General features: G+C 38.8%; 1 protein-coding gene across 1 annotated transcript; it reads left to right on the top strand.

Annotated features, from left to right (window-relative positions):
* Nucleotides 1–7,955: 7,955 nt before the first annotated feature.
* LOC149943247 (alpha-L-fucosidase-like) lies at nucleotides 7,956–24,451 on the top strand. The gene is made up of 8 exons (XM_090176982.1): nucleotides 7,956–8,114; nucleotides 9,422–9,655; nucleotides 10,459–10,565; nucleotides 12,284–12,414; nucleotides 14,964–15,097; nucleotides 16,247–16,344; nucleotides 23,377–23,680; nucleotides 24,073–24,451. Exons 1-8 carry the CDS (start codon nucleotides 7,975–7,977, stop codon nucleotides 24,347–24,349), a joined length of 1,425 nt encoding a protein of 474 aa, XP_090033108.1. The 5' UTR covers nucleotides 7,956–7,974; the 3' UTR covers nucleotides 24,350–24,451.
* Nucleotides 24,452–25,472: the final 1,021 nt, after the last annotated feature.

Genomic DNA, 25,472 nt, shown 5'->3' with positions numbered 1-25,472 from the left:
ACTTTACCTCTTGTTATATTCATACTTTACCTCTTGTTATATTCATACTTTACCTTTTACTATACTCATACTTTACCTCTTGTTATATTCATACTTGGTCTTGCTATACTCATACTTGATCTTGTTGTATTCATAATTTACCTCTTACTATACTCATACTTGGTCTTGTTATATTCATACTTGGTCCTGCTATACTTATACTTGATCTTGCTATACTCATACTTGATCTTGCTATACTCATACTTGGTCTTGCTATATTCATACTTGGTCTTGCTATATTCATACTTGGTCGTGTTGTATTAATACTTGGTCTTAATATATTCATACTTGGTCCTACTATATCTATAATTGGTCTCGTTATATTTATACTTTTTCTCTCTCTTATACATCGAGGTCTCTCACACTTCGACTCTCTCTCTACTCTAACTTGGCCGTTCACTATTCATACATCGCACCTCTCTCTCATACTTCGACTCTCAGTAAAGGGCGCCTAGATTGTTCAGAAGATTTCTTAACATCTCTAAACGGGGACTTAATCCCTACTCTGAAGCACGAGGAACGGGTCAAGTACTTGGGAATCGATTTCAACGACGAAATTGTACTTGACAAATTTGATGTTCTAAATACCATCGCTGTGAACCTACACCTGCAGGTGGCTAGCCCTCTCTTACAACCCAGTCAAAAATTTAATATCTTAAACCAATTATTTTGGCCGTCGGTAGTCTATCCATTGCAAAATGCTCCGCTCAAGAATTTGACCAAGCAGTTTCTGAGAGACATCGACGTCTCAATAAGAGGGGCTGTAAAACAAATAATTATGATTCCGAACGATAGTCCGGACACCATGATTTATTCCCCGAGAAAGTTAAGAGGGCTTGGAATCATTTGCGCCTCTTGGGAGGCATACCTTCAACATTATAGCAAGATAAACGTTTCTTCGCTTAATTATTATATTGCAAAGATACATTTTCAATGTTGAAAGGTTTTGTTTTGAGCCCGAGGGGCTACTCTCGAATTCGTGGCGTTGGGCCACTGCATTAGCACTACGGTGCTACGGGAATAAATTAACCTTAGTTTGTATAATCAAATCAATATGTGTACCTGATTACGTGCCATATTATTGTTTCTGCTACAGCTAGAACGTTTAACTTCGCCCACAATGAAGGGAACTAATATAGTAAACCTAGGTAATAGAAGGTGTAGGGAGCTATCGGTTAGCTCGCGTGGCATGAAGGGCTGGCCACCACCCTCCTGCGCTCTTTAACCCGGCCGCTGGTTAAAAGGCTTTATAAGTTGCAAGAGGACTTAGGCCTGTAGTGGTGACTTGGGTATTAGCTTAGCTGATTATTATTATTATTATTTAAGGTACACGAAAGGAAATAATATACTTTGTACAGTTGGACTTAACTAATTATAATAAGATAATCGGATATATTTTATTGATTTTGTTTACTTACTTTGATATTTTTCTAGGGGCACAATGATATTTTTAAGGGGGCACAGAGACTTTTTGAGGGTTACAATGGGGCCTGGGTGGAAGTACGTATCCGTGCAAGACTAGTGCGGTCTCGCGAAATTAAACGAATGATCTACTTCCCTTATATTCGAGGGGTATATAAGTCACTCTGGGATGACCTGTACAACGAGTTCGCGTACTTAATACTGTTAAATGTACGGATTTTAAAGAGTTCACAAACTCTTATTAGCACAGTCAGAGGTACGACAGTGTACACCGAGTTCGCGGAGTGACCAACACCTCGCTTATATTCGCCTAGTACTTGCAAAATGGTGGAAAAATCGTTTTACTTAACTTTTGAAAGACGCAGAATACCTTTCAAAAGTGGGGAATTTTATTTTCGATTTCTTTAAAAATTCATCTCTCTGTATATTATTGGTCACGTGAATGTGACGTACTACTGCCATGTCCCAATTTATTCGAGATTTCCCACCAAAACCGTCTTTTAGAAAAGGCGCGAAATTTCCCACTTTTGAAAGGTATTGTAAGGGGATTACAATACCTTTCAAAAGTGGGGAATTTTATTTTAGATTTCTTTCAAAAGTCATCTCATGTAGATTCTCATTCTTGAAATTTAATTTCCAAACACCCTGTACAATAAAATACGGCTGAGACAGAATAGTTTTTTAGTTGGTCAAGTTCTCACTTAACTTGGCCAAATATAGTCGGCGTCAAAAGCGCGCGGTACAAAGTTTTGATTTGATAGCGCGACGGTATGAAGCTAGAGAGAAAGCTAAGGAAACTATGTATGTATGAATAGCGAAAGACCAAGTTAGAGTAGAGAGAGAGAGAGTCGAAGTATGAGAGAGAGGTGCGATGTATGAATAGCGAACGACCAAGTTAGAGTAGAGAGAGAGAGTCGAAGTATGAGAGAGAGGTGCGATGTATGAATAGCGAACGACCAAGTTAGAGTAGAGAGAGAGAGTCGATTCAGAAGTATGAGAGAGAGGTGCGATGTATGAATAGTGAACGACCAAGTTAGAGTAGAGAGAGAGAGTCGAAGTATGAGAGAGAGGTGCGATGTATGAATAGTGAACGACCAAGTTAGAGTAGAGAGAGAGAGAGTCGAAGTGTGAGAGACCTCGATGTATAAGAGAGAGAAAAAGTATAAATATAACGAGACCAAGTATAGATATAGTAATAATCAGCTAGGCTAATACCCTTGGCACCACCTTAGTAAGATCAAGCATGAATATATTAAGACCAAGTATGAATACAACACGACCATCGACCAAGTATGAATACAACACGACCATCGACCAAGTATGAATATAGCAAGACCAAGTATGAATAAAGCACGACCAAGTATGAATACAACACGACCATCGACCAAGTATGAATATAGCAAGACCAAGTATGAATAAAGCACGACCAAGTATGAATATAGCAAGACCAAGTATGAATACAACACGACCATCGACCAAGTATGAATACAACACGACCATCGACCAAGTATGAATATAGCAAGACCAAGTATGAATAAAGCACGACCAAGTATGAATACAACACGACCATCGACCAAGTATGAATATAGCAAGACCAAGTATGAATAAAGCAAGACCAAGTATGAATAAAGCACGACCAAGTATGAATACAACACGACCATCGACCAAGTATGAATATAGCAAGACCAAGTATGAATACAACACGACCATCGACCAAGTATGAATATAGCAAGACCAAGTATGAATATAGCACGACCAAGTATGAATATAGCACGACCAAGTATGAATATAACAAGACCAAGTAGGAGTATAGCAAGACCAAGTATGAATATAACAAGACCAAGTATGAGTATAGTAAGACCAAGTATGAATATAACAAGAGGTAAAGTATGAGTATAGCAAGACCAAGTATGAATATAACAAGAGGTAAAGTATGAGTATAGCAAGACCAAGTATGAATATAACAAGAGGTAAAGTATGAATAAAGCGAGTGGTAGACGAATTTTGTCCGGTTTGGCGTGCCATAAAAAACGTCTACTAGTTCCATGGACGAATTACAGAAGGACAATTCTCGGGCCGCTTTTCATTTCCCACTTACGTTTCGGAGCAAGTAGAGAACGGGTTAATTCGCGATTCTCTCATAAGGGCGCGCTGCCTTCGAATTCAGGGGCAAATAAACATCACGTGACCACCGAATTGATGACGTCACTCCGTTACTACCTCTCAGTAAAATATTCCCCAAAGTGAAAAAACTTATGGAACAAGCTCTCAGTAAAAATTCCCCAAAGTGACAAACTTATGAAACAATATTAAAGACTTATGGTAAAGAATATTCAAAGCAGCAACTATTCATATTTCCATTCATATTTTATAAACGATACCGAGCACCACGTCGAAAATAATAAACCGTTAAAAACAAATAAACATTCCCACTTGTTCCAGACTTCCAGCCCGATTAAAAGAACCGAAGCTGAAAATTTTAAAAAGTTCCAAATTTACTACGCTTGATATCGGTCAACCTCGAACTTTTGGGCATAAGTTAAAAGGGAACGCCATGGGGAACGCTTATTGCTGCCGTTAAGGAGAAAATTTCCATTATTTTAACAAGCACTTACTTCGTGATTTCCTGGGAGGATGATTTATTGAAGCGTCTACTTACTCTAAAGTTCAATTAAAATCATGATACATAAGTGAGACTCTTCCTATTCTTCACATGCAAAAGTTTTACGGAGAGCTAATCACAAGACAGACTGCATTACGGGCTTCGTCGCCGTTTTGCGTTCGCTTGGTAACGCGTCACACGTAGCCGTTGACAGCGCCTCGCTAGGGGGAGATTTTCTTCTTGTGATGACGTCACTCTGTTACTAGCTCTCAGTAAAATATTCCCCAAAGTGACAAACTTATGGAACAATATTATAGACTTACGGTTCCACTAACTGAATTCAAAGATAATGAAGACCTTGTACCCTAGACTCGAAATCACTGCCTGGCGCGTAGTTAATAGTATTTACCCACTTCCTACTGGACTTCCGAAAAAATTAGCTCAATTAGGGCTGCGTTCAGTAACTCTAAAACAGCTCAGCGCTGAGCCACGGTTTATAGAATATACACAGGTTGGGGCGCTTGGGATATGCAAGGACAGTAGATACAGGGACGAGAAAGCGTATTGGCGGCCTCTGTTGGAATATATCACCTAAAACGACCTAAACGCAAGGAGAGTTAGTTGTAAACAAAAAAATGGCGGTCATCTAATTTTAGCGGTTCTTGACGAGGCTTAAGTTTTCAAAACAAATGGGCATTTTTTTATTTACGCTCGTAGTTTTATTTTTAATTTAACATCAAAATGGTAAAAACTAACTACAATAATACTGTCCATGGTGAACCACGTCTTAACAATGGCCGCGGTTTGTTTACACCTAACTACCCGTGAATATGAAGACGTTTAAAATCGAATTCCCCCCCCCCTGCTTTCTCGTCCCTGTATCTACTGTCCTGGGGATATTTGAGGGTCCACTTTCTCGCTATCCCGCGTTTAGAAGTTTGAAATTAGGCTAAGGCGCCGAAAGCGTCATCTGGCGAAAACTAGCGTTTTAATTTTACTGGATGCTACGGGACTCCAACTCATGGAAGGTTTTCTGAATTTCATATTTAACTAAGGTAAATATATTTTTATACTAATTCTTTATTTTTCATATTATTTATTCCTAAAACACCTTATAATTTTCAAAATTGTATTTTGGAATGTGTTTTAAGCTTCCTGTTAAAAATATGATATTATTATTAGGCCTTAGCGTAGATAGACATGTGCATTTTTTCTCTATAATCTTGGTTTTAAATTAAATTTTAAAATATATAAATTAAATTAAAAAACAGGTGAAGCTTTTGTGGTATTTATATTTCAAAATAATTTTTAACAAATTGTATATAAAGTACATTAGTACTCTTTATAACATACAGGTGGCGCATAGATAGCTAAGTCTGGAACAGGGTTGGCAGGCAGTAGAAAATAAGGGGACCTAATCGCTAGCATGTACGAAGGTACAGGGAGCTCCAACCTGTGTAGATTCTATAAACCATGGCTGAGCTCAACGGTCAGCGGTTTTTTACTGAACGGGTTTTTTGACTTCCTGTTTTGACGTCACGTTGCCCGTTCGTTGAGCAACGAAGTCATCGGCTGTAAGAGCAGTTTTTCAACGGTCACGTGACGTCGCAGCACCGAGTAAGGCTAGCTACAGACGCCGCAACAGACGATATTTAAAAAAATTTACATCATTCGTAAAAAGCGTAACGGACTCAACGAAAATAATTTTTCAGATACTTCGTTGGGAGTTACTGAACGCAGCTATAGATATAGCACCTTACAACGACCGATGGAGGTCGAGTTTTCGGAGGTCAAATGCCACAAGTGGGAAATCGGTTCTTTACAAAACCGTCAGTCGGAAAGCTTTCTGAAATCGAATCTAGGGTACGGAGTTCTATATTATCTTTGCTTAAAAGAAAGGGTTACAAGTGAAAAGTATTCACCTAATAGTTTAGCAATGAAACTGTGCAATTACACTACCGCTATCTCTAGACTTAGTGCTGAACCACTATTTAGCAGACGACATTTTCTAAAATCGCGCAAGCTCTGGAAATTAATAGGTCAGCAAGGCGCCACCTTTGAAGTTGCTGCGTGCTACTCGCTATGACAGGATGGGATCGGCTTATTACGGGCGCAATATACATAAAACAATGGGGATTCAATATCATCAGCTATAGACTCCAGGGCCAAAACATCATGGCATGTAGAGATTCGATGGATTTAGTCGGTAAAAATAAAGGTTCGGGGAGATCATTAGTGTAGATCGTGTAAAGAAGGGGTCAACCTGAGGTACACCGCTCGCGACTGGAAGATAATCTCCCAGAAGAGGTCCCCCACCTCGGAATTCTCTGGGTACGGTTAGACAGAAATGATGAAATCCAATTTAACATATTGCTACAAACCCCATTAGACAAAATTTTAACAGTTTTGGCCACGTTCAGATAAGGAATAAGTGGTCCCCAGCATCGTACGTATGAAGTTAGTAGACAAGGACCGAGCGACCAGGACAAAGAGAAGGTTGGCATATAATGGTATAATATTTATTTGTAAGGAAGTCATGTTGATATTTAGTTATAAATATGGATAGACGACCGATTAAGGCTTCGCGAAAACATTTTTCAAGATTAGATTGATGGGTCAATATTTAGCGGAATTTCCCTTCGCGCCTTTACCAAATTGCAAATTGTCGTGATACAAGCTAGCAAGGCCACGAGTTCGCGAAATGCATCAGGGATGTTCGCTTTCTTTATCAATGACATCTCATAACTATTTGAAAAGAAATGAAAGCGTGCTACTACGAATGATATCAAAACGCGAGACAAAATCAAAGTTGTTTATTGCTTAAAGGGAAACAAACAGCTCGAGCAAAACGCTTAGAGGTAATATTTTAATGCAATTATTTATGCTAGAGGGCGCCAATTTAAACGTTTTGGTGGGAAGGGAAGAAGTACTAAAATCAAACAGTCTATTACAGCGTTAAGAGCCAAATTTAAATCGGAAGGTACCTGTCTAATGAATGGTCCCTTTTGCATCAATGTATCCCCGATATGGGCAGCGGAAACAGCAAATAGATCTACATGTATATTACATAAGTAATAAAAATACATAAAACCAATCAATGTTTACAATGACCTCTTTCAAAGGAAATATAGATAAATTAATACATTCTAGTGATCGAAAGAGAAAATAGCATATGAATGGGATTATGGAACTGGTTAGTGAATTTCATTAACGCTCGGGATATTATAATATCTCGACCGTTACATTTGTCAGAAATCACCTACCAAGGCTGAGGAAACCCTAAGAGGTCCCATTTCAAAAAATACGAAAAAAAAAGATAAATGATCTTAGTGTTTGAAAACTAAAAGCATCTCGTGAAAAACTGACGAATTTCAAAAAATTAGCATAAAATATTTTGGATACAGTGGAACCGGAAAAGCAAATTGTCACTGAATTGTTTAAGGTCATTGAATTTTCTCCCATCAAATGAACCCCTGTGCCGACTATGCGATCTGAAAATATTAAAATCCTAGCAAAAATATATTTATAATTATTAGCAGTGGTGATTTTGAAGCAGTTTTTTGAATTATGTTTGAATGTACCACACCTCTTGGATATATGACCGAATTTCGATATGAACTGAAACCTTCCTTTAGAAAGACATTTATCAATGGGACGGAGGGTCAGACTATATGTAAAATATCAAGGGGGGACTGACACGAAACCTGCGCTTTGTCTATGCCACTGCTCCTACGAATAAAAGTTCTGATTGCAGATAACTGATTGAGATAAACATAATCGAAATAAACACACTATAAAAATAATGCATTGTTATAAAACGAACGAAGTCCCTTTATCTCTTTTGTTTTATCGTTGACAGATAGCTAAAAAGCGAATGCTTTCGAAGTGATTGCATCTCGTATTTAGCAATCATGGCCGCGAGAGAGTCGACGATTTTTTTCCTGTTGCTAACGATTTTGTTAGTGGCTACTGTTACCACGGATGCCAAATTTAAGGATGGACCGTATCTTCCAAATTGGAAATCTTTGGACTCAAGACCATTGCCCACATGGTAAGACTATAGGATTAGTAAAACAGCGAATTCGTAACATTTACATCAATGTTAACCTCCAAAAACCATCAGATATGTTTTTGACAACGAGAATTTTGCCCGACCCTGACATATGATGACAGATATTTCTTTCATTGTACGAAAATCGCATTTTTTAGTAGGGTCGTGAAAACCTACTGAATATAGCCCATTTAAAACTGTTATTTAAGAAAATATTAACTTGACAGTTTTTGGCTGGTTGTTAGTTAGGATTATGGGGTTAGCATTTTAACCGAAATTGTGGTATTGGGTGAAAAATCGGAGCAACTTTTTCTGCTATTTAAGCGTACTAAAAGAATTACAACACAGTTTTGCTCTAATTACTAATTTGCTTTTGTGGTCGTAATTAGTTTATATTGAAGTCTTTGCAATAAGAAATGGAACTTTGTAGTCAGGGATTACAAAATCCTTTTCTGCTAGAAAGGGTTCAATGTTTTAGAGGGGTTATGATGACTGGCTTTGCCTAAATTCCCCCTTATGTCACTTTGTTAATTACATTGGGTGAATATAAACATAATTTTAAATATTTACTGAAACAATTTATTTTCTATATTATAAAATTAAATACATTTTATTAACTTATTTTCATAATTAATAGACCCCATCTTTGTTTTCTTATTTTTATCGAGCTTCTATTTATATGTATTTATTTAGCCGTTGAAAAATCAACATAAAATTCGCTTCTTCCGCCCAAGTGTGGGGAAGAAAGTCTAAGTTATTGTGGGACACATTCATCCTGTAATGGTAATCCAACCTCCCAATAGTTGAATAGCCCTGATGGAAGTATAGGAAGGGAGTTAGAGATAAGTAAAATCGAAAATGTTGATTAGTGTCTGTGCAGGTTGGAGTTATAGGAAACAGAAAAGTTTTAAAAATTCTGGTCGAATTGCAGATATCTCCTCCCCTTCGATCACCTGACTCACGCTTACCCTCCTACTCCCCAAAAAACGTAATTATGTAGTTCCCATCATAGATAAATAAAAGATTCTTAAGGACAGTTATCCTCTCCAAAACACTTCTTCTCAATGTAGTCCTTGACTACTAGCGCCACCTTTGGAAAAAACTTTGCTATATGGGTAATGCATATTATATGTCTTTAACAAGGACCTATAGTTATATGGGGTTATGCGAATTATATGGTCCTAACAAGGACCTATGGCTTAATGGGCTAAGTGAAATATGTGTTCTTAACATAGCTATATTGATTATGCAAATTATATGTTTCCATATGTCCAAACAATTGTTTTAAGATAAAAATGAAATTTCAGGTACGATCAAGCTAAAATTGGGATCTTTCTACATTGGGGAGTATTTTCTACTCCAAGTTTCGGCTCGGAATGGTTCTGGTGGTATTTAGATGGTACTAAGGTACCTCAGTATGTGAATTTTGTGGCGAAAAACTTTAGACCAGGTACGACCTACCAGGATTTTGCTAAAGATTTCACAGCGGAATTTTACGATCCAAACCAATGGGCGGACATTTTCGAAGCATCTGGAGCAAAGTAAGAACTTCGAAAGAACTGGTAACACTGCTAAAATCATTTAATCCGCGAGATAAAACATCTCACGCAGACTTGGAATTAGCGGGAGTCTTGGGGCCAATGGCTCTTAATAAAAATCAGTGGGCTCTTAAAATAAATCATTCGAACGGGGGTAGCGGGCCACCAGGGCTCTCAATTTAATTAAAAAATATTTATTAAACATTTTACGAAAATTTCTGGAACATGATTTGTACGCCGTTTATGTAAGTAACGTAACCAATTTTTATTTTTGTATTTTCCCTACCTAATTTTAAAATTTTCCCCTCAATTCCCCCCCTCCCCGCTTGGGCCAGTGGCTCTCAATAAAAATAAACTTAAGGGGGGTCTGGGGCCCGCAGGGCTCCCGTAAAAAATATCACTATTTCCAAGTCTGATCTCACGGCAGTCGATAAAATTTGGTGGCGCCATCATTTTTCCGTTAATGCAAACTTTTAAGGTGCCTTTCAAATATAAATTTAATTATTCACAATAACTCTTAAAATATTAAATTTTTTAACTTCATTCTAATTTAGTAATAACCGTAATAATTCGTAAAATATTTAGCAATTTATCTAAATACGAAATTAATGAGCACTTTCAAAACTGCCAACAGATGTCACACCACTCGACTTTTAAAAAACTCCGCGTTTCTACGAGAATAATAATTCATGGACACTGTATCTCAGTGTCCATGATTTAAGCGCCTATTATGCACTTAGAGAAATAAACTATAGAGTATTCTTTATAGTTCGAAATATATTAAAAAATTATTTACCTATATCTAGATATATTGTCCTAACTACTAAACATCACGAAGGTTTCACTTTGTGGCCCTCTGATAATTCTTTTGGTTGGAATGCCATGGATGTTGGGCCTAAGAGGGATCTTGTCGGTACGTATTCACAACCATAGTTACATATTATCAGAAGTATATATGGTATAAAATATCTTAAAGGGAGTAGGAACTAAATGAAAAAATAAAAAACCATGCGCTACCACGTATTATTATAATTTAAACCAAAACTAGAAAGGGGTCATCGATAAATATTACTAAATCGTTTTCATCATATTTAAACTTCGTGACTTATGTGGCTTAAACCTAGAACGATAACTCCTGGACAAGCGTCCCAACGCTATAGCTACGTTTACAGATTTTCCGTGCATGAGCACCACCAAACGGAGAAAAGCCGAACTTCCCATCCCCATGTACCCCCTTTTTTCAACCCTCTTTCCGAGGAGTTGGTTTTTCGGGCTCTCTGCCTATGTTATAGCGAACGCCGCGAAAATAATTTTTCCGAGAGAGAGAAATAAACACCGTTTTTCATTCTGAGATATTTTGGGGGAGGTAAGTTCCTCTTATTGCCGTTGGCGGCGTTATAGTAGTACGGACAGAAGACGAACATCTCCGCCCATTTTCAGTAATGTCCAGTAGTTATCGTTCTAGCTTAAACGCCTGGCCACAAAGCAAAACCATACATTCGGTCAGGAACGTAATTAGGTCTACAAGAACCTTGAATGGTAACATTGGTATCTGCTACCATGTTCTTATACAGAGAGGCTACACTTTAAAATCTACATGTATCACCATCTAGAGGTTGCAAGATTAGAATAAAATACTCTCACAAATATTATATACGCATACTATAAAATGTGTATAATTACATTTGTAAACATAAAATATTTTTTGAACTGTTAACACAAGAATGTATTTATTTATGCTTAGGGAGAATGAATATATTGAGACGATTTTTAGCGTTGTTCCAGCTAGGAGCAACAAACACAAAGAGAACGCGGCTAGCTTTTAAACACTCTAGCGCAGTGTTGTGTACAAATTTCATTGGACGAACCTTTACGCTGAACGTTTTACGGAAAGGAGGAAGACAATTTCCGAATTTTCCCCTTCCGACGGCAGTAGGCGCTAAAGCGTCTAACCAATGAAAAATGTACACAAGAAAATGCACGACTTTTGACGGGTTGCGTTCTCCTTGTGTGGGGTGCTGTGTTTGTTGCTCTTAGGTTCCAGCAATCCACCTCATGCTTGATGAGTAATCTCCTTCCCCCAAAACATTATAAATAAGTAAATTCTTGGCTAAACTAAAGTTTGCAAGTAACCATGTGTCTCCCTTCTTAAATCTATATTTAAAAAAATATTATTTCATCATTACCATGGCAAAAATTCGGTTTAATAATTAAAAGTTTTCAAATACGTAAAACAAAATTATTATTTTTAACAATTAGGGATACGTTTAAAAATATTTTAAATATTAAAATGAAATTATTCAAATTTTATTAAAAAAATTAACAAGTTTTAAAAAAGTTATTAAAAAAATGCTTACCAGGCGGATCCGATATTTTAACGGGGTCATTCAGTAACAAAAATATTTTCGTTTTTGAAATCTGCAGATGGCGATACACGATAGTTTTAGGGCATGGAAATATAATTATTGCCTTTATTCAAGGTTCCTAAAGACCAAAATACGTGATAGCAAATACAACCAATCCTATTCCGTAAAATAGCGCGCAAAACAAGTCAAATTCAAACGCCGGTGTGGCCCTTTAAGTCAACGACTCTCCCTTCTAATTTATTTCATTTTAATTTTTATTATCAAGGCGAATTGGCTGATGCTGTCAGGAGTAAAGCCGATCTTCACTTTGGAATTTATCATTCTCTCTTCGAATGGTTCAACCCTATTTACATCAGAGACAAAGAGAGTGGATTCAAAAAGCAAGATTTCATTGAGGTAATTATGGGAAAAATCTTTAACGCAGTGTTCCGAGGTGGAAAATCCAAGTGGCAAATAGTGTATTTTACCAATCTGTAAAATAAGGAGTTTAGTGGCCAATAGTGGACAATCCATTTTTATTGAAAAAATCATAAAAATTAGAGAGACTGATTCAGATTAAAGACATTGCATTCGAATTTGTACTTTTTAGACAATTTTTTGTTTTATTGTGTACAATGCTACTACTTTAAAAAAATAGTTTGGAAATGTAAATTAAACTAGTTATTTTTACCTTTTTACGAGCAATACTCTTTTATTAGCCACTATTAACCACTTTTTGTAACATTTTGCACTATATTCCACTTTTTGCCACTGACCTGAACTTTGATGAAAAAGTAGCCCTGTGGTAACACTGCTCTAAAGTAATCGGCATGTATAGTGGGTGAAAACTCGGAACCACTCTTTCCGTGTTGAGTTGGCAAATTCTCTCCCCACTGGGTAAAGGATTTTCCCCCTAGTTCTTCGGTTTCGCCTTTCCATAAAAACTTGTTGAGGGTAACGGTAATAGTGAGCTGTTGGCGTGAAGAGCCTGCCACCTAGAAGCAACAAACACAAGGAGAACACAGTTAGCCTTTAAACACACTAAAGCAGTGTTGTGTACAAATTTCATTTGACGAACCTTTACGCTGAACGTTTTACGGAAAGGGGGAAGACAATTTCCGAATTTTCCCCTTCCGACGGCACCAATCGCTAAAGCGTCTAACCAATTAAAAATGTACACAAGAAAATGCACGACTTTTGACGGGTTGCGTTCTCCTTGTGTCAGGCCCGTACATGGGGGGGGGGGGCGCCAGGGGATGCTCAGCGCCCCCAAATGAGTACTTGAGCATCCCCAATTTACTAATTTCATAGGTGGGGAGATAAAAATGACTCAAGGCATTGGCACCCCCAAAAAGAATTTGAGCGCCCCCGAGTTTTGGTGGCTGTGTACGGGCCTGCCTTGTGTTTGTTGCTCCTAGGTGCGACCACCCTCATACGCAATTTAATCCGTCCAACTGATCTTAAAGGGCAACGCAAGTGAGCGGGCAAAATGTGTGTTAAGTCAGTAAAGTGCGAAATTTACGGTTGACTCTGCCCGCCTCTGCCAAGGCCGAGTGAGGGGTTGAGGGGGGGGGGGCTGAAAAGCATACTGTTTTTTTTTTTGCCAGCTCACTTGCGTTGCCCTTTAAAAGACAGTAAATGGGCGTTCGGACTTTACAACTTTTAAAGGCCAATTAGTTTGATTCCCAAACTTGCCCAAATAATTAAGCTGGGTAACAGCAGACTTTGGTCCACTTTTTGGTGGACCAAGTTCTACCCGCAACATTTTTCGGGTAGGTGACCGATTTTGGGGTGTACAATTTGTTTCAGTTATACAAATATTTGAAATTTATCAAATGAAATGAAGTTATTCCGTGACGGCATTGACGCTTGAACATTGAAATATTTGACACACCGTCTGCTTACTATTGCTATTTTTAAAATAGCAAACATACATAATTTTGACAGGCTAAACCTAATTTTTAAATTTCATACGGAAACATTATTGCAGTGTAAGCAATTGTCATGCTATTGCGACTGTCAAAAATTGAATATAGACGCATTGTTTGATGGAAAAGTGTGATATTTAATTGGTATATTGGATATGAACCACTTGTTTGGCCCCAATAAAATTGTATAGTCTGAATTGTACTTGAAAGTAGATATCTGACTGGGGCTAAATTGGTACCTTGGGCATTAGCATAGCTGATTATTATTATTAGTAGTATAGCTTATACAGGTAGTCAAGTCCTTTCTCTTAATTACCGTTAAGACTAAGCAATTCTTTTGGTGCCAAATTAGTTGTTCATATCAGATGTACCAATTAATTGGTCACCCTAAGCTGTTCACACCTACTATACAGGCGCTTTAACCAACTAACGCACGGCGCCACAGCTGTTCACACCTTTCCACCAAACAATGCGTTTGTATTCAATTTTTGTTCGTCGCGATGGTACAACAATTGTCCACATGAGGGCCTACTTTCTGGGTTCCTCCAATGGCAGTATTCGTGTTTTTTATTTCCTGTATGAAATTTAGAAATTAGTTTAGCCTGTAAAAAATATGTATATCTGCTATTTCGATAATAACAATATTAGATAGGCGACGGGTCAAAGGTTTCAAAATTACCATATCAGTAACGTCATTGAATAGCTTAATTTTATTGGTTGAATTTCTCAAACAAATTATACACACAAAATTCAATGCTATTTAGTTGGACAAAATTCGGTTAACAAAGTAATTGGCCTTTAAACGTTGTATAGTCTGAGCGCCCCTATTGAAGTGTGAGACATTCAGTACACGTACCATTTTCCTTTTCATTCCGTTATTTAAATCTCCCCGACATATCATAGATCGTATTCCAGAAATAACCACTAAAACAACCAAGTCCATTTCGTTGATGTGGTCTTCAAGGAAATGGGTTTGCGGCAATAGATCGAATTTAATAAAATCTTCGTATTTGGTATCATTTCATTCTTAAAATTCAGAGGAAAACAATGCCCGAACTATACGAATTAGTCAATCGCTACAAGCCTGAGGTGATTTGGTCTGACGGCGAGGGCGAAGCTCCAAGCGTTTATTGGAATTCAACCAATTTCTTAGCTTGGCTTTACAACGAAAGGTGAGCACTCGTATTTAATATATTTAGCAGCAGCCATAGAGAACCTTAGAGCACGGCAACGAGGGTGTAGCAGCAGCCGTAGATAACCTTGGGTCCAGACAACTTGGAATAGCAGCAGCAGCAATAGATAACCTTGGGCAAGACAACGGGGGATAGCAGCAGCCATAGAGAACATTCGGGCAAAACAACGAGGGTTAGCAGCCGTAGAGAACCTTGGGGCTAAACAACGAAGGCTAACAGCAATAATAGTGAACCTTGAAAATAAACAACGATGGTATAGCACAGTGGCGTAGAGAACGTTCGGGCAAGACAACGACGGGACGGCAGATAGAGAGAAAGATCAGATGTCTACTAAAACTTTTGGGATAGCCAGGACCGAATTCATAGGATTCAATTTGATATTCGTTAGAAATTATGTTTAATTCAGAGAAAACGGCATGGTATTAGAAGATAAAACTTATTTTATACAAGACGTTTCGAGCCGAGGCTCTTCTTCAGTCGTTCGTTAGTTTTAATTTGATTTAAAATTTTACCACGCGCCATATTCAAGTTCTAATATCACGCGAGCAGAAGGTCAGCGTGTTAAAAAATAAACAAAAGTTTTACTGATTTTAACAATTTACGTGTGTAATAGAATCAATGTAACCGATAAATCCAAAGTATATGTAAGTCAGTGTGAATTATTAAAATATAAATATAAAATAAAATAAAATTTTAAATCACAATATTACCCCAATTAGTTACTTCTTGACATAATTGGGGTAATATTGTGATTTAAAATTTTATTTTATTTTATATTTATATTTTAATAATTCACACTGACTTACATATACTTTGGATTTATCGGTTACATTGATTCTATTACACACGTAAATTGTTAAAATCAGTAAAACTTTTGTTTATTTTTTAACACGCTGACCTTCTGCTCGCGTGATATTAGAACTTGAATATGGCGCGTGGTAAAATTTTAAATCAAATTAAAACTAACGAACGACTGAAGAAGAGCCTCGGCTCGAAACGTCTTGTATAAAATAAGTTTTATCTTCTAATACCATGCCGTTTTCTCTGAATTAAACATAATTTCTACTAATATTCACCATGGTAAATAATAAGTTTAATATATTGATATTCGTTCTTGCTCTTTTATAGTCCGGTAAAAGACGTGGTCGTTACTAATGACAGATGGGGAAGCGATACAGCTTGCAAACACGGAGGATTCTATTCTTGCCAAGACAGATACAATCCAGGTAAATACCACCAAAATTATGATGTCAAATTATTACATAAATTTCATAAAAGTAGTTTTCTTGAATTATAAAATAATAACTTAAACATAAATGGGCTGACGCAATCTTGCAGGAACATAAACACGTAGCTCTAGAAGTCATCGTTTAAATGAATCTTTATTCTTTATAAAACAACGGTAAAATCCCAATGTCGATATTGATGGTATTTGTATATATCGATTCTGATATAACATCGGTACAGAAGCAACACTAACTGGTGCTATTAAGAAACTCTAAATGTACACACTTGGAACGGATGGGACTTAAACTACTTCGAATGTAATACTTTGAGTCTATTTCCAAAATCAATGGCTGTCCGCCGTCGCGAGCAAAAATCTCGTTGCTAAATCATGTCCATGTCACCATAGTCTTCCTTAGACTAGAAATTGCAAACGTGTAAGCTAGAAAATTAACATTGACCTTATAATGGTGAACACAAAGTAATGGAATCTACTACTAGCTCGAAATTTTCGATGTTGGCGTTTACTAGGTTTTGCCATGAAACAGCCGCTCAGCTGCACAAATTTCGCCAAATTTTGCCATTTTGAGTTAGAATGTGGATTTTATTAATTTGAGGGGCTTATTTTGGATCTGCAATCCGTTTTTTTTTCAAATTAATTTAGTTCCTGGGATATTTGGTTGCCAAAATTATAACACAAAAATTCCGAAAATCAGTCGCGGAAACGCATTTTTAACCAAATCATACTGTTGCTTTGCCTGTTGCTGATTATTCACAAAAACCCTGGACCACTTATTCCCTATCCCGTACAGGACGCAGTTTTCTTATCATCATTATGATATCAAAATGTCGATTTCTCTCAAAATCGCCTTTATGCATATAATACGTTTCTGAACTAATAGAAATAATAAAAGGAGGGGGATTTTATGATCATTTCTTAACAACGTCCTCTGTTGCAGGTAATACAAAAACATAAGAAACATTGATGGGGTTGATTAATTTGAAAATAATTTAATAAAATATCTCTACTTTTATAACTTAGCGATTAAATAAAGATATTCAGTAAATATTTATTTAAACTTAAGACTACCTTCATATACGTTAAAATGTTTTGTTACCATGGTTGAATTTTCAATTATAATGAGTATTAAAAGCACGACTGATACTTCATGGTATTTTTATTAAAATCTTTACAATTTTTACATATTACTGGAGCTTTCGGGTTCGAGACCCCTCGTCAAGCGGTGTTCTTCTTGTATGATTTAACAAACTAAATTACAAATTTCTCGTTTCAATTTTCTTATCTCCTATAACCGTTTTTGAAACGAGAAATTTGTAATTTAGTTTGTTAAATCATACAAGAAGAACACCGCTTTACGAGGGGTCTCGAACCCGAAAGCTCCGGTAATATGTAAAAATTGTAAAAATTTTAAATTTTAAAGATTTTATTAAAAATACCGTGAAGTATCAGTCGTGCTTTTAATTCTCATTATAATTAAGACTATCTTTGTTAAATGTAAATAACCTAGATGGCGCACCCATGCAAAAACGATAAATGAGGGAAAATTTAGGTAAAGATTGAAGGTAATGGGTAAAATGAGAGTATTTCGAATATTTCATGGGAAATTTGAGGGTATTTAAAAATTTTGAAAATAATCTACCATGAAATATAATTTCCCATATTGACCAAGTGTAACTAAGTTGGCTGTAAGTGGAAAACCTTTTAGGTTCTTTCTCTGTTGTCAGCTTTGCCGATTGGAGCAGACATAAATATTGTTTTCGTCCCTTAGTAAGCGAATTGCATACCTACCATTAATATGAGTGTCTTTTTCTTTGTAAAAATTAAAGAAAAAACGGTGATAATTTAACTAAATCTTTTAAATCGTTGTTTTTTAGGGAATTTTCAGAGTATTTTTAAATTTAAAATGGGTAAAAGTGGGGTATTTTACTGTTTGTTTCTTGTGGGAATTTTAAGGGTGTTGAAGTTTTATAGCAGCAACACTTCGCAGTGATGATCAAGGAACTCGAATAAACGATAAACTGGTTTAATTTATTAAAATAATGAGAACAAGTTACATGATTGAAAGCTGGTAAATTAGTGACACACTGATACGCAGTGTAAAAGGTTTTTATATTAAAACCCGAGCGGGAAAAAATTTAAAAAACAAATATGACAATAAAGCGGAGAGGTAAAGTAAAAAACATCTCTCCGTGGTTTTGTTATCTTTCCCGCTGTGTTGGCAAACAATCTTCGTCGGTTATCTTCAACACTCTCCCTCGACGAAGATATGGTTAAATGCGTGGAGATTCAGGCTTTGGCGAAGGCGTGTGAATATCTCGGCACATAATGGCTTCGTGAAAATATCTGCCAACTGCTCTTCACTTGGCACGTAAGTGACATCAATCTGACCGTTGATCACAAGTTCTCTCACGTAGAATTGACGGACGTTGATGTGCTTTGTACGACGATGAAATTCTGGATTCCGAATCAATTTGATAGCTCCTGCGTTGTCAATGCGCAGAACTGGAATCTCATTTTCTCTTTCAATGCCCAAGGACCTTTTGATGGCTTTGATCCAGACAATATCTTTCGCTGCTTCTGTGGCGGCAACCAATTCAGCCTCGGTAGTAGATAATGCAACGGACTGTTGCTTTCGACTTGCCCATGTAATTGGCGTTGATCCCATCAGGCAGACAATTCCCGAGGTTGAGCGTCTGGTCTTTTCACATCCGGCATAATCGGCGTCGCAGTAGGGGACAAGTTCCGATGTATCATCCGATTTGAACAAGAGACCCAGGGTTGTCGTTCCTCGTAGATAAAGAAAAATGCGTTTTACGGCGTTCCAGTCTGCAACTGTTGGGTTTGCCATAGCCTGCGATGTACGATTTACGGCGAACTCGATGTCAGGACGTCTACCCATTGCAGCATACCGAAGGCTTCCAATGGCTGAGGCGAACATCGTTTGAGCTTCGAATGTCTTCTGCCCATCTTCGCTGGTATCTGGCATAAAGGCTGGTGTTTTTACAGCTTTACAGTCAAGCATTTGGAATCTTTCCAAGACCTTCTCGAGATAAGCGCTCTGATGAAGGAAAATGGAGCCATCTTCCGTGAAGTCGATCTTGAGACCAAGATATGTTGAGGCGGCTCCTGTGGTAATCTCGAATTCATCAGTGAATTGACGGAGGAATGCATCAACATCTGTAGCTGTAGTTCCGGCAATGAGACCATCGTCGACGTAGAGGATTAGGATAAGCAATGTCCTTCCAGATGAAAAAACGTAGAGGCAATGATCACCATCAGCACATCTGAAACCGAAATCTTGTAGAACTCGATCATTTCGTTCGTTCCAGCAGCGTGGTGATTGTTTAAGCCCGTACAGACTCTTTTTAAGCCTCCAGACTTTGCCGCTACTGTCATCAAATCCTTCTGGTTGGCGCATGTAAATCTCCTCGGAAGAAAGGCTGTCCTTACATCAAATTGCTTTAAATATAATTTTTTCTGAGCAACGATGCTGAGGAATATTCTCAGGGTCTCAAAACGGGCAACCGGAGCGAAAGTCTCTTCATAATCGATCCCTTCTCGCTGTGCATATCCCTTGGCTACGAGTCTGGCCTTATACTTGGAAATCGTACCGTCTTCGTTTGTCTTTGTACGAAAGATCCATCTATTTTCAATGATTTTCCGGCCCGGAGGAGGATTGCCAATTCGTAAACTTGGTGTTCCTTCATTGAAGAGAGCTCTTCAGACATTGCCGTTTGCCATTTCATGGATTCGGCGCTTGAACGAGCTGCTTCGGCTGTCTTTGGAAGATCATCACCGATCAGGAAAACTTTGTCTACAGGCATGCAGGTACATCAAGTGTGCCCTTTTGCCCTCAGTTTTGAATGATCTTGAAGTACGGGTCCGGTGACTGCAATTGGTGATTCGACGGATCTGGATGTCACGTCTTCGGAATCATCGACGGATCTGGATGTCACGTCTTCGGGAACCGAATCGTCGGAACTCTGCTCTCCCTGACTAGAGACATCCATCCATTCTCCAGGTTTGGTTTCGAGTATACATTCCTCAGGATCGAACTTGACATCTCGAGATCGGATGACGTCATTTAGCTCTGGAACGTAGACTCGATATCCATCCATGTTATCTTCATAGCCAACGAGAATGCCTTTCAAAGCTTTCTTAGACAGCTTCCTTCGCTTCTCCTTTGGCACATGAACGTAACAATCGGTTCCAAAAATGCGCAAATGCTTGACTGATGGATTCGGCTTTCCAGTCCATAGTTCGTACGGTGTCTTCCCTTTGATGCAAGTTGGAGCTGTGCGATTTAGAATATACGTCGTCGTGTTGACAGCTACAGCCCACAGCTTTGGAGGTAGAACGGGTTTCGAATACAGCATTGCACGTACAGACTCCATGATTGTTCGATTCTCACGTTCAGCTACTCGATTTTGCTCAGGAGTGTATGGCATTGAGGTTTGATGCTTCAGGCCGACTTCTTGTGTCGTTATTCGGCGAAACTCATCGTTGACGTACACGGTCCCGTTATCCGTGATAAGTTCTCGTACGGTATGCTCATGGTTCTTGCAAAATGCGAGAAAGTCTTTGAAACGATCCACGACTTCAGGTTTCTTCGCCAAGAAATATGTGATACGAATGCCGGAATACTCGTTCTTGAAGAGAAGATAGTAGAGCTTGCCCTTCATTGATGGAGTTGGTGATGGCCCCCAGAGATCTGAATGAATTCTTTCTCCTGGCTTCGTGGCTTTATCTAACCGAGTGCCAAAGCTGTGACGAGTCATTTTTCCAAAGATACATCCTTCGCATAGCTTATCAGTCTCCTGATTGATAATCTCGTAACCGAGTTTGTTCAGAGTAGCCGCTACATGTCGTTTATCTTGATGGCCTAGTCTTTCGTGTCAGACTTGGAGGTCCACCTTTTTCTCGTTTCTTGGACCAGTGGCAAGATATAAGGAACTCGACGGCTGCTCCACAGTCATATCTACCCGGAACAGTGATTCGACTTTCCCAGGAAGACGTAGATGCTTTCTCCCCTTTATTTTATCATACAGGCCGCAGGAGAACGCAGTGGCTTGAAATTCCAAGTTGGAGTTTCGTTTCATGGCGCTTTTTAGAGAAAATACATTGCATGCAAAACCGCTGATGTGCCAAACGTTGTGGATAATCTCGTGACGAACGGACTTTCCATCATTAAAACGTCACCCTCGCCGTCCGCTGTCATCTGAGCTTTGTTCCCAACTTGTAGAGTGGCTGGACTGTCAAACCTCCTGAACTGAATGAACTTCGTAGCGTCATTGGTGATGTGCTGCGTAGCTCCGGAATCAAAATACCAGACAGTGTCTGCCGTATTACGAGCAACAAGGCCATTTGCCGCATAAAGACCACCGCCATTGTCGGCGCCAGTGTTGCTTCTGTTTTCCCCAGTTCTTAGATTGCCGGTTGGTTTCTTCCCTCCTGTGCAATCCCTCGAGAGATGTCCTAACTTCTTGCATTTGAAACATCTCGGTCAATTTCCTCTTGAGCTATTTCCAGTGGAATTGACATTTCATCTACCATCACGACCAGCTAGAAGACCAGAGGACTCATCAAAGGCGTTGCCATCACGTGTTGAACGGCCTATCAGTAGGCGCTCCAACTCCGCGACCGTCTGCTTTTCTTTAGGCAATGTATCCCAGAGCATACCAAACTCTCGGTATTCGTCTTGAGGTAATGACTCAAAAATGCAGGCGATCAGAATACAGTCATCAAATGAAACGTCCATTTCCAACTTCGCTGTCGTCAGGATGTCTGACCATAGAGAACGCATTTGTGCAAGATGGGTGGCCATGTCATCTTCAGGAGCTTTCGTCGTTTTTATCAGTTGGGCGAGTAATTTTCGAAGCCGGTTGGACGACTTTTGTTCGAATATTTCCCGTAGTTTACACCACATTTCCCTTGGTGTTTCACAATCAGCAATCATGTTCTGGACCTTCCGGGATAACGCTGACCAGATGACAGTACGGGCTGTACTGAAAGCAACTTGGTATTTCTCTAGGGCTGCTGAAAATGCTGCCTCTGTCTCATCGGTTCGTACTGGTTCCGTACGACTTCCATTGACAATGTTGTAGACGCTTCGTATCGTCAAGACGTCACATACTTGTCTTTTCCAGCTTCGCCAATTCTCTGGACCAGACAGTTTCTCGACATCATGGCGTAGAAGACCATCCATCGTGGCAGGAATTAGAACGCTGTGAAACAGGATAAGATGAAGACAGGTAACCAGTTCAGTTGATCATCATAGTCAGCGGAGTGGCGCAGTGGGAGCGTGCTGGGCCCATAACCTGTTGAAGTTTTATAGCAGCAGCGCTTCGCAGTGATGATCAAGGAACTCGAATAAACGATAAACTGGTTTAATTTATTAAAATAATGTGAACAAGTTACATGATTGAAAGCTAGTAAATTAGTGATACACTGATACGCAGTGTAAAAGGTTTTTATATTAAAACCCGAGCGGGAAAAAATTTAAAAAACAAATATGACAATAAAGCGGAGAGGTAAAGTAAAAAAACATCTCTCCGTGGTTTTGTTATCTTTCCCGCTGTGTTGGCAAACAATCTTCGTCGGTTATCTTCAACAAAGGGTATTTTTGAAATTTGGAATGGGTAAAAGTGGGTATTTTTCAGCTTATGTCTGGGTAAAATGATCTTTTGGAATTGGAAGCACTGCCTCCGTTATAAGCTTCGGGCGTAGAAAAAATAGCGTCATCTACTTTAATACCTGTCAACTAAATGTGGGAAGAAATAGCAGGCGACTTTTGAATATGAATTTTCTTTAACTGAAACGTTCAGCTTTTACATCGAGATAATTTTGAATGAGCAGACAGATTTTACACATTCGATTTAAAACTCAGTCGGTAAGCGGCGATACTTCTGACCAAAGTTTAAACTACGCACGAAGCTTATAACCTTCTAAAGTTGAATAACCTTGATGAAATATTTCGGATAATTTTTTGAACGCAGTTTGCTAAATTTTTTAGGAACCAAACAGAATCATAAATGGGAGAACGCAATGACTCTGGACAAGAAATCGTGGGGTTTTCGCCGTGACGCAACTTTATCCGACTACTTGACCATCGAAGACCTTTTGACGCTGTTAGCGGAGACGGTGTCTTGCGGAGGAAATCTCTTGGTTAACGTGGGACCAACGAAGGACGGCAGAATAGAGCCTCTCTTTGAAGAGCGCCTGCGTCAAATGGGCAGCTGGCTACAAGTCAACGGGGAAGCCATCTACTCGTCCGTGCCTTGGCTCTTCCAAAACGATACACTCACTCCCAATATTTGGTACGACACTTAACAAAAGCCACAGCATTAGCATTTTCCATTTGACCTCTCGCGATCCGCTCCGAATTGATTACACTCCGTTTGAAATGAAAATGTAAGAAGTTTCGAAAATTCGAGCGATTTAATTTTCGATCTAAAAAGAAACACGCAAAAAAACGTGATCTGAGATGTGTTGAAATCGGTTTCAAGCTTTCTCAGAGCTCTCTGGGGGCAGTAAATGGAACATTAAAGGGGTTCGAAAGTTCGGTGGCAAAATGAGTGTAAAGTCAGTAAAGTGCGAAATTTATGGTAGACAAGGTTCGTAAAAATGCTTGCCGCACTATATGAGATCTACCGAGTACCGACTATCAATGGAATAGAAAATTAATTTTGACTTCTGCTATTTGGTACAGGTACACCTCAAAATCCACGAACGACGTCTCGACCAGAGATACCTTGTCCGTCTACGCGATCGTCTTAAAATGGCCAAGCGACAACCTGCTGAGACTCGGCGCTTTAGCAGACGCCGCAGACACCACGACGATCTCGCTTTTGGGATATCAGTCCGAAGAGCCGTTGCCCTGGACGAAAGGACCGAAGGGAGAAACCGTGGTTGTCTTGCCATTACTCTCGCCCGACACGATCCCTTGCCAATGGGCTTGGACTCTCAAAATCACCGATTTGAACTAATACAGCTTATCTACGAATACACCAACGTGAACGAACAAAAATAATTTATAAATTCACTTTTGTACTCTATAATAATAAAATTACTGTTCGTAATAGATATAACATTGGTATCAGCCGCTTAAAAGCGTGAATTTATTCATATACGCCCATGAATATATAAAGTACATACATCGCCTTACTACGATGTGGTTGTCGTAGAGGCAGGACTAAGGTTATTGATTTTTATGACGCTCGAAATACCGCTCTCCTATTGGTCCGTGAAAGCCAACGACGAATAGGTCTATTTACGGAATCACCGTAATAGTGACTATGTCATGGGGCGCAGCGTAAAGTCCCACCCCCGTGACTGGCTGATGGCGTGAAAGAATTCGCTGGATCTTATTCATCGGTACGTATGAATAAATGTTCAAAGGCTAAAGTGGCGCAGCCGAGCGCCAGTTGTTTTGGAAACAGTGGCGTTGCCAGGATTTTGTTTCGGGGAGGAGGGGGGCACACCATGGAAAAAAAAGTAAAAAAAAATATATTTGTAAGTACGACCATACGTTTCGGGGGGGGGCATCTGCCCCCCTTAGCTACGCCACTGATAGCCATAGGGGTTGGTTGGTGATCGTCTCATTAAGTAGAGTTATAATAACAGATTAAGAAAGAACCGAGAACTTCGTTAAATTAGCATATATTTTAAAAACTTTTATTTGGACTAGGCCTATGTCTGACTAGCTTTCTACAGAACTAACGCCATTTTAAGCGATGTTTAATGTCAAAACTATTCGCGACCAAAATTAGTCTAGGTGCCGCTGCAGCGTCACGCTTTTCGGGGATAGCGCCTCTGATCTAGCGTCTGCTATTGTGAAATTAGAGAAAAAAAGTCTAAATATGGTCATAATTTCTCCGTTTTACCATGAAGGAAACACAAAACAGTGTAAAATTATAATAAAATGAAAAAATTAAGTTCTGAGGCTATTAGCTGGCAAACACTCATAGACCTACCGTCTGCTAATACGGTACCGATCTAGTTTTCGACGGCAACCAAAATAGAGCGAAGCTATAGCTTTCGGTCGCAGATAATAAAAGAAAAAATAGGCCTGTAATAGCGTTACGCCCACCACCGTGACTCAAGTTTCTT

This window comes from Leiobunum rupestre, chromosome 6 (genome assembly GCF_980474605.1).
Source record: "Leiobunum rupestre chromosome 6, qqLeiRupe1.1.hap1, whole genome shotgun sequence".
Classification (NCBI taxonomy): Eukaryota; Metazoa; Arthropoda; class Arachnida; order Opiliones; family Sclerosomatidae; genus Leiobunum; species Leiobunum rupestre.
The sequence above is the reverse complement of the archived record's forward strand: the minus strand, read 5'-3'. Positions and strand labels throughout refer to the sequence as shown.